We start from the raw sequence: 19,931 nt of genomic DNA, 5'->3' as shown, positions 1-19,931 counted from the left end.
TTTTGGAAAGATTTATTTATAAACAATTATACTACAGCAAAAATTATGCAAAACTGAATTTAAATTTCTTTTTAAAATATACAACAATATTGTGATTGGGGATGCTCTTTAAAGTTTGGAAGAGGCAAGAAAATATTAAATATTAGAACTAAAAGCTAATATGTTCACATATATGTATGAGAGCTTTTAGCGTGAGTTAAATATTATTAAAGTATGTATATGTTTATTGCAGAGGGTAAATGGTATGTGTTGCCTCCTCCAAAAGCCAAAATTAGGTTTCTTGTGGAAGTTAAACTCCTGAGTACAGGGACCACAACAGAATAATTCACACTGTAGTGCTTGGAAGGTATTGGGGAATGAGTGGATAAACTAGATTATGATCTCTTTGAGGGAGAGATTCTGAGCATACTTCTATTAAGTGGTAGGCAGGTGATGAACTCAGCACACATTTGTTGAGTTATTATATACTTGGCATTGTAGGAAGATAAACAAAGAGCTTATCCCAAAGTAAATCACAAGAGCCTTTTGTTCATGCATTTGATATTTCTTGCTAGTCTCTTGAGGGTGACTCCCTGGTGGACTGTGGATCTCATCTAGTGTGGCATTACCTTCAGATCTGTTCAAATTATGTGACTGTCTCTAGAATCCTAACAAATGCCAAATGGGTGCAAAAATTAGTACAGAGGTAAATTGTGTTGCATTTTGGAAAAGATTTTATTTATTCAACCTGATAGTTTGTGTTTATTTAACAAATACTGCCCACATAAGTTATCTCATTAAATTTGTGACACAACCCTTTGATACAAATACAGTTCTTTTCCCCATTTTGAGGAAATTGAGACTCAGAGACATCCTAAAATCATGGTTGAATTAGGTGATAGGATTGGGATTTTAGCCAGAATGGCCCAACTCTAAAACCCATGTTCTTACCATGTTCTAAAAACATATGCTGTGTTGCTTTTCATACTTTTTCTACTGCAGATTCGTCTGCACATTTTCAATTTTTAAAATAAAGGTGGTTTATTTTCTCTTGAGAGTCTTATACCAACTGATATAATACATCTAAACATTGTAAGGACTGTGATGAAAACTTAGCTGCTAAATGAGGAAAAGATCAGGTTTAAATCCTCGGTTGTCAGGAGTAAAACAATGGTGGAGGGTGCCTTCTGTGCTGTTAGCAACAAGCTTTGAGCTCTCATAAATCACAAGGATGTAACTGGAGCCTTAGGAGGAAGCGCATTATATTACTAATGGATCATCCTGCAGGAACATAAACAAGACATAAAAATAAGTGAAGTCCTTGATGACTCTTTTGTCTTTCTTCCCAATCATCATTATTCTATTATTAACATAATCTTAAGACAGTTGGTTATAATTTGTATCCTTGTGGAATTTCTGTTGGGCTATTGGGGTTTTGTTTTGTTTTAAAGTAAGTACCTCCTAAATAAGAACTTTTAGCTAATTAAGTGAGTGAAAACCTGCAGCTGTTAGACCAGTATGTGGGTCTGTGAAAGTGTTAACATCACGGGCTTCCTTTCTGTCACTCACGAGAAGCTGATAACTAATTGGCATTCTTAGTGTAGAACTATGATTGGTAAGCTTCTGTTAGTAAGGTTTCCCTGGAGGATATAGCAACCCTTAGATGCCTCTCAGAACTTCCGGATCTCTCTTCCCTTACGAAGCCTGGACAATAGTCAGGATGCTTGGAGTACTGTTCAACTAGGAAAGAACGAGGTGGGTACAGAGAGAGGAAGCCACCTGCCAGCTCCCCATCTTCCCACCCATTTGGGATTTGGAGCCATCTTGTTTCTATTTTAAGGAAAACATACAGGTAATCTCTGTTCTATATTCACACACACACACACACATATATATTTGCAAGTTAAAATATATGTGAATGCATACATGAAAGCTTAAATTTCTGTCCTAAATATAGACCTATTGACCTTAGGGGTATGTATAGTACATTAGTCAATGTATGTGCCTGGTGTTGAGGCAAGCTGAGATAATCTTGCTTACATACAGCCATGCACACACCCTGTGTATACACACATTTATGTAATGTATTATCTATGTACACAAAAAACCGTATACATCTATCGTTTACAGTTACTAATTGTACTCCAGGCACATATTTACTCTTTGTATGCCCAGTATTTTTATATTTGTAAAAACAGAAATACAAATATAAAAGTACATTTATAAAAACATGCAAATATACAAATGTAAAAGTACACACCTCTACCATCTATAGAAAACAGAATCTTTAAACCTCTCACATCACTGCCACTACCACACATACATTTAAGTCTTGGAAATTCTGGTTACATGTTTTTTTTGGTGGTGGTGGTGTTTGAGCAAAACCACAGATCAGTCCATTTCCTCATTTCCTTGATTCTCGTGAGTTTGTGTTCCCACTCTAAGGAAACAAATGAAGGGGCTGGTACTGGTTCTGTAGGGGGAGTGGGTGTTGCAGACAGGCCCAGCTGGAGAGGAGCGGGTGGGGCCTTGAGGCAGGGCAGGAAGAGACATGCAACTCCCACTCTGGTGTGCCTCATTCCATGTCCCAGCTGTAGGTAGCACACTGAGTATTACGTAAGCAGCCATTAGTTTAGTTTTATAAAAGTCATTTTTTCACATAGCTCTGGAGTCCATGTGTGTGCAGATGCCTTCTTTTAGTGAAGCAGACTCTTGAAAAAAACATGGGTCTGGGCTTTTTACTCAAATAGACAAACTTCATTTAACTAAAAGGGAATAGGCTCAGTCCAAGTCCTCATTCTAAAGGCCAGGAAACCTGTATCATGAGAAATGAACATTCCACTAAAAATGGAAACAAGTAAGCCCATTTTACATGCATTTCCAATATCTCAAGGTTGAATAGTATTTGGAAATGCTGGTAAGGTAGCAGCCAAGACTTCTCTAGCTGTCTCCCTACCCCAGTCCTACCTGACTGCATCCTCCACCTAAAACCACTGCTCCCACTGAAAAATAAAATAACCTCAAATTATCTGTACTGGCAGAATGAGTAAACAGAAACTCATCTGAGAACATATTATAAAACCTGGCGAGCAACTTAAGAACAGAGACCACCCGTCCCTAACATATCCCATCGTGCAATAGGAAATATTTTGGTAATGATGTGAAGGAATTAATTGCTGCTCTTATCAGGATCCCCTGAATTGGGTAAATGCTTTGAAAATGTGGACCCCTGAAATGAACATGTGGCGTGGTAAAATTGGAAACCTTCCAGGAACTAGAGCTTTATTTTGATATTAAAAGACTCTGGGCAGGTAGGGATCATGTTAGAATAGCTGTTCATGGGCATTCACACTGGGTGTTACTTTAGCAGCCATTAGTTTAGTCCTTTTACATGCTGCAGCATCATCAGGAAGTGTCACTGTCACATCTGCTGACACGCATGTCAGGCCTACCGTGGCACCAGCCTCTAAAGAAAGGTGTTAGCAGTGAATCCTAAGAGCAGGCATGCCCCAGTTCTTCTGTTTGCAGTTTGCCCTGTCATCAGATCGGGGATGAGAAGACCTTCCTAAATCCAACTATGACTTAGAGAGTGATATTAGATGCAGCTTGGCAGGAGAACACACAGAATAGTTCAGAGAAGGATATAATAAAATTGTTGTGGTTCGGGCAAATATCCTCATTCCTCTGGCAGGGAACCCATACGGGAAACATTTTGTTGTTGTTTCAAGCAAGTCTTAATAGCAGGCAACTTACTCCCCAGCAACACCCAACATTTGCACCTCATCTAAGCTGTGGGAGAGGCGGGGGTGATGGTGCTGTTGTTGTTGGCTTGAAACAGTTTTTTCCTAATGATATTTTTAAAAAACTTGTACCTCTGGATCAGCACTTGTAGCTATATGCCTGCATGGTAAAGGCCCCCACATCTCAGGAGTTGCTTTGCCACTGCTAAAGTTTCTTGAACCTGAAGCCTAGAAAAGCCTTTTCTCTATTGGATGATATTAGCACATTACAACTGTCTTCCTTGTTGAAAGGTAAGGACCAGGAGAGAAAGTGCTTCTGCCTCCTAATGCCACGTCATACTCAAGACCCAGGTAATATGGATACTCAAAGCCAGTCTTTAACAGTTGAAGAAGCCAAATATTCATAAGATGCTTCCTTTTATACCATTTTTCTCTCTTTAGTTTTAAAGAAAATCTACTTTGTGCAAATTTATTACTCTAAATATAGAACTGCACTACACATGAGGCTCTGGTCTTGAAATCATCTTTTTTAATGGGGCACTAGAAGGGAGAGACCTTGCAATTACTGTAATTGAGCTCATAGTATCAGTGAAATCCTGAAATGGCACAATACTATATTTCATTGGAAAGGCAAGCTAATATTATTTTAAAATGGGGAAATAGAAACATCTAGATTTTTGAAAATTTTAGAGAAGGTCATTGTGTCTCAAGATTGTCATCCCAGGACTTGGATTTAGTAAGTACTTGGCCAGTGTGAGGGTAAGGAAGTGCTTAGTGGTAAAAGATCCTTGTTTCCTTGCCAGTGTCATCTTTCCATTCCATTGCTGAGTTAATTGACACTTGCTGGTGGCAAGTGTTTGATCGATACGCTCAAAGGGGCCCTTGAGGAACCCTAAAATGCTGTGGTCGGTTATCCTCTCACTGGAGGCTAGGTCAGGTTTCGTCCTTCATTTATGCAGGAAATGTTTTCCTGAGTGTCTGCATCGTGTGCCAGGCTCTGGCCCAGCTCACAAGGTTGGTTTGTGGCAAGATATTATTTGCATTGGGTCTGGAGAAGAGGAGTCTAGGCTCTGTGAAATTTCAGGCTCCCAGAGCCCTTCCCACCTATCCATCTCCATTCTCTAGTGGCCTCCCTTTTATTTGAAATGTGTCTATGTTACACTTAGAGTTTGTTAAGCTATGCACAGATATTTGTTCTCCAAGTAAGAGTTTAATGTGGTAAGAGCCTGGGTTTATTTTTCTTTTCCACAGTTGAGGGTCTCTTTCACGGGCCGCCAGAGAATCCCCAAGTTTACGAACCCATAGTATTTTTTCCCCTTTCCCTCGTAATTAATATTAAACACAAAGTTAGGTCAAAAATTGTGATATAAAATGTTAGCGATTATTCTGTGGCTCCTGCTGTCTCCTCTTCCCACTTCTCAGCTTCTCGATTTTTTTTCTAAGGTCAAGAATAGGTTGAACTTCTTTTTCCTTGTGAAGGAATAGATGGTAAACTTTCCAGGCCTGGGCTTATTTCAGATGTAAAAGAATCTCAGGGGCTCCTGTTACAGAGTGAAGTGAGGAGAAGACGGCTGAAGCCTGCCTTTCCTTTTGTTTCTTTTGTTATGATCTGGTTGTTAAGGGTAGAGTGGGGTGAAAAATGGGGCAAGAGTCCATTGAGCCCTTGAGTTGATAACCTTGGCTTTTGGGAGGCTTGGGTGTGTACTGCAGTGACTTTCCTGGAATTCCCAACACAAACTGCTACCCAAACCAACCCCATTATAACCTTTAAAGCAAACGTTCATTTTGGATGAAAAAAGAAGCTGCTGGTCTCAACTGTTTCCCAGGGCTCAGCCTCCCTGAGTTCTCTGGCATGTCAGCACTTGCCTTCTGTTTTTTCCATTGTACTCCTCCCAGCTCAGCACAGAGGCCCCGTCTCTCACAGGATCAGGGTATGTGACCCTGGAGCCCAGACAGCCTTGCACATAAATCTTCTGGTCCACCTGCAGATCGTCTGTCAGCAGTTGCCCTGCTTCTCTGTTGGATGGGCTGTTCTCTCACATCTGTCAGACTACCCTGAAGTCTCCATGGGCCAGTGGAAATTCAGACTGACCCTATTGCATCTCCAGGTCTTCATCTGTCTTATCCTACATCGTTGCCTGCCATGCCCAGGCTCTGTCCTACTGAGTAATTTTATGAGGCCCAAACTAGTGTTGATGAGCAGTCTTATCATGACAGTGGCCAGTGTCCATCAGTATACCTTTCTGAACAGGTGCTCTTTTGGAGGCAAGTATGGACTGAATGTTTGTGTCTTCCCCAAAGTCATATGCTGAAGTCCTAACCCCCAATGAGCTGCCCAAGACTGTAATTACGTATCCCGTATGAACCAGTGCTTTAGAAGAGTCACTGACAGCTGTAGTAAGGCCATAACCTACTGCTGACACATCCACCCTGACTGTGTTGACTACTCATCCTTATCCAAGTACAGAGAATGTTCTTTGGGTTTTCCGAGTACCTAGGTATTTGGAGGGGGGCCTTTGGGAGGCTTTTTGGGTTAGATGAGGTGATCAGGGTAGAACCTCCATGATGGGATTTAAGCTGTTGTAAGAAGAGACAGAAACACTGGAGTACTCTGTATAAGAAGAGGAAGAGGCCGGGTGTGGTGGCTCAAGCCTGTAATCCCAGCACATTGGGAGGCTGAAGCGGGTGGATCACAAGGTCAGGAGATCAAAACCATCCTGGCCAACATGGTGAAATCCTGTCTCTACTAAAACACAAAAAAACTAGCCGGGCATGGTGGTGTGCACTTGTAGTCCCAGCTACTTGGGAGGCTGAGGCAGGGGAATGGCTTGAACTTGGGAGGCAGAGGTTGAAGTGAGCCAAGATTGCGCCACTGCACTCCGGCCTGGCAACAGAGCGATACCCCATCTCAAAAAAAAAAAAGGGGGGGGGGAAGAGAGAGACACTGTTTGCCATGTCTGAATACAAGAAGGTATTCTGCAAGCTAGGAAGGAGGGCCCTCACCACATACTGAATCTGCTGGCATCTTGATCTTGGACTTCCCACTTTACAGAACTATGAGAAATAAATATTTGTTGTTTAAGCGACTCTATCATATTTGTAGAGTAACTGGAGCTAAGACAGCAAGACTTGCTTTAGAGCAGCTGATATTACCTAGGAGGCAGGTTAAGATAGGGAACTAGACAGGCCTGAAGTTTCTGATTGGCTTGAACCAGATATGAGTAATAGTCATAGATTATCTGCCTTTGTCTAGTCTCAGAGGAAGATTTTTCCAGTGTGGCCAATAATGGTATATAGTGTGGGGGCATGTGGCATTAACATCTTTAAGTCTCTTCTACGTGCTAAGCAACAAATAAAAATGCATAGTGCAGTGGTTCAAGAGGATGAATTTGATCTAATTATTCTATTTATTAGCTGGGTGACCTTGGGCAAGTTAATCCATTGGAATCATCCTCTAAAAATAGCATAGGGTGATTACCAAGGGCTGCTGTGAAGATTAAAAGGCATCAGGTAAAGTCACATGTCACACAGTGCCCTAAACATAGTAATCAATTAGTTCTAATTATTGTCTTGTTATTGGTTTGCTGGGAAAAACGGAGTCTTCAAATGAGGAAAAAAACAAGAACAGTGTGAAGCAGAAAGTGAGTGGAACAAATGGTGAGTCCTAGGAAATTTTGGAAAAGAAGGACTGAGAAGGCTTCAAAGAGGTTGAAATTGGTCTGGAACCAGAAGGAATTAGTAGAATTTAGATAATTTGATCTGGGAGAGTTCACATTTTTCTTCAATTTGAGGGAGGTTGTTAGCAGAAAGAGAATTGAGCTAGGGATTAGAAGAAAACGTCTTTTTGTTTTCTACCCTTACCCAGCGTGAGCTTGGGCAAACCACTGAGCCTTGATTTCCTTGATTGTAAAACTGGGACAGAGAGACTATCTGCTCCGCCTAGTTTTCAGGGTTGTTATAAGGCACAAATGAGACAATTCAGGTAAAAATGCTTTGAAAATGGTAAAATATAACAACACAAGAGTAAGGTCATTATTAGATTCTTAAAAGAAGATCCCAGAAAAAGTCTGAGCTGCCCAAGACTGTAATTACCTATCCTGTATGGCCCAGTGCTTTAGAAGAGTCACTGACAGCTGTAGTAAGGTCATAACCTACCGCTGACACATCCACCCTGACTGTGTTGACTACTCACCTTATCCAAGTACAGAGAATGTTCTTTGGATTCTCCATTCTGAGTACCTAGCCGGTTGTTAAGTTCCTCAAACAATAATCACCACCACTACAATAATAGTAAACAGCCACTACTGTTTGTTTGGCACTTATAATACATTAGACACTCTGCTAAATACTTTACAAACTTTATCCCACTTAGTTTGCAAATAACATCACAAAGCAGCTATTTATTATTGAATCCAATTTACAGATGATTAAGTTGAGGCTTAGAGAAATAACTTGCCTTGTCTCCTTTAGCTAGTAAATGACAGAGCTGAATTTAACTGAAAATTCTCTTGGACTCCAGCCCTCTGTGCCATTTTGCTTTTAATCTAAGAAAAAATGTTTTCCCCCACGAGACCTTGTGCTGGATTTCCCATTTAGAATTAACCATGTGGATGAATTAAATGAATCAAGTGGTTAGTTAACATTCAGCTTATTACTTATAGATTTATCCCTTTCTTTCTAGCTCTGTTGTTAGACAATTTAGACCCCACAGTATTTCCCCAGTTATGACTACATTTGTAGGCCAGAGACTGTCCACTGTGACAGTAAGAATAATCCCCTGTATTTGTCCTAGTCTTAGTACATTCACTGTGTTTCATTTGAACATCACAATAAGTGCTTTAAGGGATATTATTTCTGTTTTACTCATGAGGAACTGATGCTAAGGGAAGTCAAGGAATTTGCCCAAATTCCCAGCTAATAGGTGAGAGCGCTCTATGTTTGTCTGAACCATTACGACTATTACTAATTGACAGAATAGCAGAGATTTGGAGCGTTTCTAATATCCTGTGTATGATGTACAAAATGAAACAATGAGAATATTTTCTATGAAGAACTTTGGAATGCAGTGATGTGATGTTCAGAGTCATTAAATATTTGTGCTTAAAATTATTTTTATGTCACATACATTCAAATATCTAAACCCTGAAACTTACTAGCAAACAAAATGCAAGGTTTATTCTTGAGTAATAAGGCTAGAGTTGAAGGAAAGAAGGATCAACTATTAAATTCTTATCATGGCACAAAGGTCTTTGAATATCCAATGTTAAACTCTTCTACATTCAATAGGAATTTTGCTATGAATCTTCAGTCCCTAGGGTACATTTCCTGTCTGTGCCTGTCAGCTTCATTGTTATGTATTTTAAATAAAGCTTTCCCTAACATTCAAAACTCCTTCCGGCCCTTCCTTTTAGGAAGCAGACATAAATAAAGTGCACAGTATGCCTTTGCGTTTTTGTTTTCTTTTACCTTTTCCTAACCATGTGCCCACCCCACCTCCAATCTTCTGAAGTGTAAAACTAAGGTAAAAAGAGCTTTTAAAAAAGGGCTCTGGGGATGTATGCAAATGACAGAAATGTCTATGGGAAAATTAGGGGAAAAGAAATTCAGCAAGAAAGAAATTCATTGATGTTGTGATGAAACGTTGTCACTGGAGATGATGACAAATTAGAATCCGTTCCCATGGGGACCGCGCGCTACCTACTGATCATTTGACCCATGGCTGGATGTTGGCTAGCCTGAGAATTGACCCAAAAGATGACAAGATGGTTTTAGTCCTGTTGTCTCATCAGCATTCAGGAACCCCTTAGGGGGGTGAAGGGGAAAGGATAAAGAAGGATAAAAGATGAAAGCTGAGCTGTGGAAAGAAAAATGTTTTTAATTACACTGAGGAGGATTGTGGGTCCACCTGTAGCTTTCTTTTGAGAATGTCTTTGTTTTCTCCTGTCTGCAGGGATCATGGCAGGATACAGACCCAGAATCTGTCTGGTCTCTTGGAAGGTTCTACATTGGTCAGTCGGTCCTCTTCAGTTTATTGGATACATTCAGGATTAACCTCTCTGTGGGCTATCTTTACTCTGAGATTCTGTTATGCTTGCCAAGCAACCTGGGTTTAGTTGGCGTGCTAAAAGAGATTGCTTTTAGAGGGAGGAAAAAAAGATCGCAATAGTGGAGCATGAGATGAGGTTTCTATAGTGTGTCACTATCACATTCCTCGTCAGAAGGACACAGGGAGCTCATGTCAGGCAGTGAGGTGGAGGGAGGCAAGAGCACCCCCTGGTAGTCAAGAGACTTTTAAGCTCCAGATGCCTTGTTTCTTCACTTGTAAACTGGGAATCACAATGTTCTTTTACTATCCTATGATGGTAGATAAGTAAGGTGAAATTCTTTAGGAAAATACTGAATTCTGAAGAAAAGGAACAATACAACCACTCTGTTCTCTTTCCAGGTTACTAACAAAGCAACTAAACCCCCTTGGATAATTTGAACAATTTAAAATAGTTGAATGTAATTTATTCCACAGTACTCAGGTAATATTAGGTAGGCATCAGTTTGGTGGGGTTTTTTTGATAGGGGGGATTCTTCATAATAAATTTGGTCATATCCTTCCCACCCCGTTTCTCGGGAGGTAGGGACAGGGTATCACAGGATGGAGTGCAGTGGCACAATCATGGCTCACTGCAGCCTCAACCTCCCAGGCTCAGATGATCCTCTCACCTCAGCCCCCTGGATAGCTGGGACTACAGGGGCACACCAATATTCCTGGCTAATTTTTTGTATTTTTTTTTTTTTAAGAGAAAGTGTCCCACTATGTTACCCAGGCTGGTCTCGAACACCTGGGCTTAAGTGATCCCCTGCCTCAGCCTCCCAAAGTGTTGGGATTACAGGTGTGAGCCACTGTGCCTGGCCCTTTTTTATATTGGTGGTAAAATTTAACAATTCGCAACTTCTTCCAAGTACTTGATTTTCATAGGAATTTTGAAGAATATTATTAGAAATCATATTAATTTTTAAAAATCTAATTTTTATTATAAAGTAATGAGACTATGCATAGCTTATGATATCCTGCCAAGCATTTCACAGCATTTGTTAAAATTGATTTGAAAAGAAATGTGGGGAGAGGGTTGATCTTTATATTGCAAAGAGAAGCAATGTTGTATAAAGGTTGAAGGCTTGGGCTCTGAAGTCAGAATATGGGTTTGAATTCCAGCCATGACACTTACTAGCTTTGTAACCTTGAGCAAATTACTTATTCCTTAGTGTCTACTTCTGGAAAATGGAAGTGTGCACCTAATAGGATCCTTCAAAGGACTAAGTTGATGTATGCCTGTGAGATGTATAAAATTGTGACTTGTACGTAGTTGGCACTCGGTGGATGTTGGCATTTTTACTTTTCTTAGTAAGGCAAGATTGGGTGTCACTACATGAAAGATAGGGGAATTTTTGACTGGCAGTTGTGAATCCAGGTAGACAGAGCATGCATTTGACACTTTATGTTAAGTACCATAGGTATCTGGATTTTGAATTCTTAGTGCTTATTGTCTCTACTGATGAAGAATGCAGCTAAAGGGCCACCCTAACCAGGAAGGCAAAGGTAGACACTCTACCCCAATCCCCAATAAAACACACCTCTACCAGGGCCCCTCTCCCATCAGCCAGTCACCCTGCAACCCCAAGGAGAATTCAGTTCCACAGCCAGCCCAGAGCTGAGGACCTTTTAACACTCTGCTTTTTGCCTTGTCTGATTACGTTAACAGGAATTCTCAGCCTGTGTGATTTGTCGTATTTTAATATTTCAAGCCACCATTGCCGCTTCTTTTAGGTTTGGTTTGTCTGAGGCACCACAGCCAGTGAGTGAGCACACGGATTTTGAATTTGTGTAAGTGAATGGCTCTTTCCCTTATTTTGTGGCTTTGGGCTCGTCGCTTAACTCATTGATATAAATAAGACCCACACTGTAAGGTCCTGGTAGCTGTTAAAATTTTCTGAAGAACCCTGAAATCTCTGGCAACAGGTTTAAAACCTACAGGATACAATCTTGATAATTTAGATGCAGTGCCTACATTTAGGAGCTTTGTTTCACTTAGCTTCAATATACATATCCTAGGATGGAATTCAGCCGATCCTGCATTTTCCAGTTTCCTGTTGCAGACAACACCCCAAACCACCCAACACTTTGTGGCATAAACAAACATGCTTACAAATTCTGTGGGTCAGGGTTTTGACCAGGCACAGTAAAGATGGCTTATTTCTGCTTCATGATGTCCATGGCTTCATCAAGGGACTACTGTGGGGGGCTGAAATTATCTGGAAGTTTTTTGGTTCATGCCACAAACTTGGGCTGGGATGACATGAAAGACATGCTAAGCTAAGGAGCTGCCAACTAAGCACTGACTGTGGCCTCTCCATGTGTCTTGGACTTCTTACAGCTTCATAGCTAACAGCTACCAAGAGTAAGCATTCCAAGAGAGAGGGATGTCCTTTTATGACTAGCTTTAGAAGTCACATAGTATCACTTTCTCTGTACTCCACTAGTAGAAGCAAGCTATCATAAGTCTACCCAGATTTAAGCAGTGGTGTTGGGGGGAAATATAGACCCCAGCTGCCAAAGGGAAAGACCTATTAAAGAATTTGCAGCAAATTTTCATAAAACTACCACACTGGGATTATGGCACCACACTGGGATTATCGTTTCATCTGGGGATAAATTAGGGCCCCTGACTTGTACCTATAGCAAAGCAGCCGGCCGGGCGCGGTGGCTCACGCCTGTAATCCCAGCACTTTGGGAGGCCGAGGCGGGTGGATCACGAGGTCAAGAGATCAAGACCGGCCGGGCGCGGTGGCTCAAGCCTGTAATCCCAGCACTTTGGGAGGCCGAGGCGGGTGGATCACGAGGTCAAGAGATCAAGACCGGCCGGGCGCGGTGGCTCAAGCCTGTAATCCCAGCACTTTGGGAGGCCGAGGCGGGTGGATCACGAGGTCAAGAGATCGAGACCATCCTGGTCAACATGGTGAAACCCCGTCTCTACTAAAACTACAAAACATTAGCTGGGCATGGTGGTGCTTGCCTGTAATCCCAGCTTCTCAGGAGGCTGGGGCAGGAGAATTGCCTGAACCTAGGAGGCGGAGGTTGCGGTGAGCTGAGATCACACCATTGTACTCCAGTCTGGGTAACAAGAGCGAAACTCCGTCTCAAAAAAAAAATAAAAAATAAAAAAGCAGCCGCACAGACTCTTCCAGCTACTCAATCTGCCATTATTAAATGAAAGCAGTCACAAACAATATATAAACAAATGACTGTGTTCCAATAAATAGTAACAGTAAAATTGGAATTTCATATAATTATTAAATATTAAAATATTCTTCTTAAAAAAATTTAGAAGTGTAAGAATCATTCTTAGCGCATGGCCTATATAGAAACGGGCAGTGGACCAGATTATAATATCTGAAGTTAGCTAAATCTGACTCTTTAAAGTTAGAATCCACCAAATGTGTAGAAGAAACCCTTGGGCATTTCTCAAGTGGAGTTAAATACTAAGAGTGTGTATGAGAGAGAAGGATATATGATTACAAATTTTGTTTTTATTTTAAAGTGAATTTGTGAAGATACTTCAAAATTTAGTTATTTTAATTATATCGTCATTACGTTACACAAAATTTATTTCCAAGGGCAATAAAGGACTATATACTCTTAATACTCCTAAGTGGGAAATTAATGATATTTACTTTATCAGAAGTCACGACCTACAAAGAAAAGCTATAACTTGTTTCCTGATGGAACTTCCAGAAATACATATGGTTGTATATTTTTAAAATAAATATGTTTTAAGAGTTTGTTATTAGAACAGAAGATAGGGTTGATGACTCTTAGGAGTGAATGTTAAAAATCTTCATCACTTCATTAAATATTTTTTCTGTGCCTGCAATGCCAGGCAGTGTGCTGGACCCTGAAGATACTATGATGAACAAAAACATATATCGTATGTCATCTTTTAACATCTGCCTGTCTTATGAGACTTTATGTCCTTATAGTGCATGTAGTCTCATGAAATAGCCAAATGTTAAAAAAGATAACAGCATTAAATGTAATGTGTGTTATGAGAGGGTTATGCAGGGCATTATGAGAATATATATTAAGTTTTCAAGCTGGGCCTGTTGCTCTCACATCCTCTACTGCCCATTGAATGTGAAAGTCTGGGAAAAGAAGATTGTTAGATTACTTGCAAGCTGCTGTTTAAAAACCACGTTAACACTTCTGATAATGAGTGAATAGTCCTCTCTTCATATTTGGGCCACATGTGATGTCCTGTTTTATATTACTTTGGGGAAGGAAAACCAAAAAATGAAAAAAATTGCAATTGTTGAAATGTACTAGATTTTTTCCTCCCTGTTAAGGTATCATTTTGGATGGGTGGAGAATTCAAATAGAAGAACAGTTTGGAACCTATTGCCTGAATTGAAAATTGGGATAATTAACTGATTTTTCTCTAATCAAAGTTTTGCTACATGACAAAATCATTTGTACACCAAACCCTAGTAACACACAATTTATCCATATAAAAAACATGCTTATATACCCCCGAACCTAAAATAAAAGTTGAAAAGAAAAAATAAATTGGTCAGAATTCATACCCAAGAATAGCCCTTAAATAAAACGTCTGGTTAATATTTGACTGCAATCAGAGGATACTACTAAAGATTTTTAGAGGCCCTGAAAGGGTTATATTAATATCCTTAACAAAATGTGAATTTTTTGTTTAAAAAATTATTTTCTAGCACTTGTTAAAAAAGCAGTCAGTCGAGATTTTGAGGTTTCTCATCTGGGCCGTTGGTGACATTTGAGCCAAATAACTCTTGGTTTTGGGATGCTGTCCTGTGCATTGTAGGATGTTTAGGAGAATCCCTGGCCTCTACCTATCTACTTTGTAGCATTCTACACCAAGTTGTAACAATCAAAATTTTCTCCAAATGTCCCCTGAGAGGGGCAAAGCCACCACTCGTCAAAATTAATCTGGGTTTATATGTTTTAATGCAATGACCTCAATGAGGAAAACCTACTTTATTTTAATAGTAGGAAGTCTAGGTCAGGGAGCATTGTGAGTTGTCTTATAAATTTTCAAGACACACAACTCCTCCTTTGAAAATAATAAATGAACTTGGACAACCCATTATCCAATTAAACATTATACTCATATCCCTTTGTTATGTCTGGAAGTTTTTCTAAACTTTATAGTTTATGTAATTTCTAGCAAGGCTGAGACCCTCAGTTATTTAATTGAGCTATAGAATATCCCTGGAACAAAATCAACATTTAAAATTGGCTTGAATATAACAAATGAAGATACTTTGATTTGACTCCATGCTCTCAGCCTGGAAGCTATTGGATTGTGTGAGACACATGACCCAGAGGAGATGATTAGTTTTCCTCCAGTGAGTTGATAATGAATAGCACTACAAAACCAATTAGCTATAATTCGATCAGTCATTTCATTTGGGTAACATTTTGTTTTAAGGGGAGGAAAAAAACAACACGGTTTTCCTTGGAGATCTGTGATGAAGCCGTGGTATTTGATGGGAACAATGGAGGAAAAAGCAGTATGCTCACCAATTTGCTTCTGTTATTCCCACATGAAAGTAAATCATGATGAAGTGTTCTGTTTACAGCAGTTAAAAAAGACGTTTGTCCATCTTAAACATGTAACAAACCAAACACAAGTATATTTCTAGCTGTACATTTCATTTTATATGTATTGTACAACTCCAAAGAATTGCCATTCACATGGAAGACTGAGAATGGCGTCCCCTGGGGCTGTGTAGCAGGAGGTACTGAATGTTTTTTCCTTTCTGTCTTGTATTACCCCCCTTGAAAAACGTGACTCCAGAACCACAAGTAACAGATAATGTCTCTTCTCTTTTGTGCCAGTTGTTATTGCCCTGTAACATGCAATGCCCACAGTCACACTGACAATAATAACATCAGCAGTCTTTGTTTTCCTTTTTCCAGCAAGGTATTTTATGGATAGGTATTGTTCTATTTAACATGCTATCATCTGTTATAAGAAGATACAATTTTACCATTGTCTGAGTACCCTTCTGTGACTTCTAGGAATTGTGCAATATTTATCTCAACCCACACAGTGGAATATAACGTGGGTGTGTGTTGTTTTATTTGAATTTTAATATATGCAGGTTGTGACACATTTTATTAGTTTATTAGGAAAAAACAATGTGTTATTGTCTTGAACTTTCGATTTATTTTGCTCACTGTCATCCCACAGCTAGCCAAAAAAATCCGAGAGAAGTTCAACCGTTACTTGGATGTGGTCAATCGCAACAAGCAAGTTGTAGAAGCATCCTATACAGCTCACCTGACCTCTCCCCTAACTGCAATTCAAGACTGCTGTACTATCCCACCTTCCATGATGGAGTAAGACTTTAAAACTTTTTGTTGTTGTATAAACCAGAAATGGAATTGCTTATAACTTTTCATTTCATTTTAAAAATACCTGTGTTTATTTATTGCAAATTATATTGCAAATTGTGTAACTCAAGTCATTTCCTACTTGTTAAGATAATCCCTTTATCTTTAGACAAGTAATTTTTAAAGAAATGTGATTCAGTGTTCTCTAGCCAGCAAATTCCTGGACCCTCCCTACTCACCTTTTGGTGCTGAAGAAATTCAGGTTGAACAGTATCAACTATTTATTTGAGTACAGAATCTAAACCTAGAAAACTGAAAATTGGAAATGCTTTGTCCTGAGTCAACTATTAAGCCATGTCACTTGCTTAATTTAAGGGAGTGCTTTTTGTCTTTAAAAGAGTAACCAAAAAAAATCCCACTACCTTAGTAGATAGTATCTTTAAAACTCCTATGGGAAATGTGGTTTCAGATTGTATTGAAAAGATTTGTATCTGCATGGTTGAGGATATTTTTATTTATTGACCTAGTGATATTTATATTTGGAGGCATATAGGGCTATGGGATGCTGAAAATTGTAGTGGAAGGAACACTTACCTAAAGGTGCAAAGAGCGTAGTTTTAAGTTTGACTTGGGCTTGAATTAGCTGTGTGTCCCTTTTCAAGTTACTTAATGTTTATTTTTATGCTCAGTTTTCTGCCAATATGGAAAATAATCTTATACTAACTTTCTAGTGCTACTTAGAATACATAAAAGATGTTAATATGTTTTAAAATATGAGTGTAAATGTTAATTAGTATTATTTCTCTTTTTGCATAACAAGTACTCTTGTGGCTAGGCAAAGAATGGATATAACATTTTTCTGTGGTTAAATGATGCTTTGTTTCCATAAGCAAGTTTTTACTTATGGTTTCTTGCTCGGCTTGTAGGTAGCATCTTCAAGTCATTTTATTTCTCCATTTATATGATGTTAAGATGAGACCTTGTTTGGCTTTCACTGTCTGTGAACCAAAGAAACTCATACTAATTGTTCTGTAAGCTAAATGGAAAGCATATATAGTTTGGAATGAGACTGTTAGATAGGAATTCTACCCCTAACACTCAGTATCCACATGGTCTTGGGATATTTGATGTCTTTGAGCAATCTTGTCTTTATTTCTGGAATGGGAACAATAACTAATATTCCAGGATATTGTAAACATTCAGTGAAGTCAAATGTGAAAGTATTTTGTAAACTGAAATGTTCTAAACAGTATTAGCTATAACATTAAATGTTTGTATACCTTTATATCAGAGTGAACATTTCAATTTTTATTTGTTAGGTATTAGTTCCTTATCACACTGCTAATAAAGACATACTTGAGACTAGGTAATTTATAAAGGAAAAGAGGTTTAACAGACTCACAGTTCCACATGGCTGGAGAGGCCTCACAATCATGGGGGAAGGTGAAGGATGTGCAAAGACACATCTTACATGGTGACAGGAAAGAGAGCATGTGCAGGGGTACTGCCCTTTATAAAACCATCAGATCTCGTGAAACTTATTTACTATCATGAGAACAGCACAGGAAAACCCATCCCCTATCATGAGAACAGCACAGGAAAACCCATCCCCGTGATTCAGTTACCTCCCACTGGGTCCCTCCCATGACACATGGGGATTATGGAAGCTACAATTCAAGATGAGATGTAGGTGGGGGACACAACCAAACCATATAAGATATAATCAAAGATTATGTTTTATAGTGGGGCAACATTAACTTAATGTTTTGACAAGCTTCTTACTATCTAAAAATAAGATGAGGGTCCAGTTGGGTTTTGGGCCTCAAGAAGAAATCATTTTGAGGACACGGAGAAAAGATAGTAAGGTAAGGAGAAGTTCTTAGAGCTAGATTTATGCATTTTTCTCCTAGGGAAAGACATGTGGCAATGTCCACACACATTTTCATCTGTCACAACTTAAAGGCTGGAGGAAATGGTTGCTCCTGGCATCTAGTGAGCAGAGTCTGGGGATACTGCTACATATCCTATAACATACAGGACAGCTCCCCAAGACAATGAATTACTTTGTCCAAAATGTCAGTAGTGCCAAGGTTGAAAAACCCTGCCTTAGCAGATTGGGGATCTTCATAAATTCCTAGATAGAACTAGTGCTCTAGAGGGGAAAAACCCAAAACTTGAATGGGCTGGCTGCTGCTGGTGAATCTACCCAATCAGTTGGCCCACCTGGTGAATTTCTATGAATGTTTCAAGGAGCAGCTCAACATTTGCCCTTTCTCCATAGCCTCCAATTGCCTTTTCTTTCCTCTCCTTACTGTCTTTTGTTCCTGGAATCTTTGTTCCCATAGTAATTTCCATACAGCTCTATATAGTGTAGAACTTCATGTATCAGACCATGTTGTGAGTCAGCCTCCCCTTCTGTTCTGGGCAGGAATTACACCTCATCCTTTTTTATCCCTAGTACCTGGACATTGTATTTAATTTTTATACTATTTGTTGGAATCGGAATTGATTTAAATATAGGAATGTGTAAGAGTGTGTCTACTCTCTAGAAATGTGTAAGTTAATGGGTGGTGGAGTGGCAAATATTGAGCATAATTAATAGGGCAAAATGTGACGTAGCAGAGAGGTACTGTGGTTCCTCAAAGCAGAGAACTATACCAGATAGGTTGTATCAGAAATGATTTTACGAACTTTAGAAATCTGCCCCTTGATGTGGCCGTTAGGAAGAACATCATAAAAAATATAAAAACACTGAAAGAAAAATATCATAGAACCATTTATAATAGAGAAAATTATAAATACTCTAAATTTCTAGCAATAGAAGATTAGTTATGAAAATTGTATCACATACATATATATGAGATGGTAAGAGGCAGTCGTGTTTAAGCTGAATTGTGAGAATGGTCATACATACATACATACACACACACACACACACACACACACATGCAGACGTTACACTTGACATTAGCCAAAAAGCCAAGAACACACATGTGTGCATTAAGTTTGGGAGTAAAGACAGTGATTTCCATTTTGAATATATTGAGATAAGGCTTCAAGTATGGGACAGAAGCCATTTAACTTGGCAAAACCCAGTAATCAAGCTTTTTGTTAATACAATCAAACATAAACTGTAGTGTCTGCCCCTTAGGAACTTCTCATTTAGTTTAGTTGAACATCCGTGAGACCTTAACTGTACCTTATCTAGTAAGCGATTAGTAGGAGAAAATGTTTCTCCTTCAGAGGTGGCAGTCTTATCTCCCAGCCAGGAGTAGTTGACAGAGCCAAGAACTACTTGGGGTGGATCTTGGAAAACTAAGACAGTTCTGAAGGTAAAGCCAAACAATCAGAGAATGTACAGATGAGCAATACAGGTGTGGAACCTCTTTCAACAAATTTAAAAGATACCTAACAAGAGAGATCTTTTGCATTAGGAAGCAGCCTGTGAGGACTTCCTTCTATAATACTACATCTACTTGGCTTTGAATGGAGCCCACTTTCAGGGAAATGTGTGGAGAAATTTTGGGAGTGAACCCTGAGCTGATGCTTTTTTCTAGATGTTGGCGGAACACAAGCATTTTCTAAAATCACAGGAGCCCCTCAGTTTGTAAGTGAAAATTTAAAAATGGAAATCATGTTGGGGTGAACAAGGGTATGAATCCTCAGCTAGCTACTTTTGTTCCAGTCCCTCAGAAAGTGCCTTATCTGCATATTCTAATGGCTGGGGTGCCTGCTGAACACATTTCAGTTGTTCACCCCTTCCTTTTCTTTTTCTTTTTCTTTTTCCTTCCTTC

At 39.4% G+C, this 19,931-nt stretch overlaps 1 protein-coding gene across 2 annotated transcripts in view; it reads left to right on the top strand.

The window, feature by feature from the left end:
* The window catches only part of CACHD1 (cache domain containing 1), a 228,154-nt gene that overhangs the window by 93,005 nt on the left and 115,218 nt on the right, over window positions 1-19,931 (top strand). For both annotated transcript variants that reach the window (XM_037743111.1, XM_017541535.2), the window contains exon 3: window positions 15,995-16,143. In XM_037743111.1, the coding sequence (XP_037599039.1) occupies window positions 15,995-16,143 (149 nt within the window). The remainder of the gene's footprint in view (window positions 1-15,994; window positions 16,144-19,931) is intronic.

Source organism: Cebus imitator, unplaced genomic scaffold, assembly GCF_001604975.1.
Source record: "Cebus imitator isolate Cc_AM_T3 unplaced genomic scaffold, Cebus_imitator-1.0 Scaffold135, whole genome shotgun sequence".
NCBI classification, from domain to species: domain Eukaryota; kingdom Metazoa; phylum Chordata; class Mammalia; order Primates; family Cebidae; genus Cebus; species Cebus imitator.
This window is presented reverse-complemented; position numbering and strand designations above follow the sequence as displayed.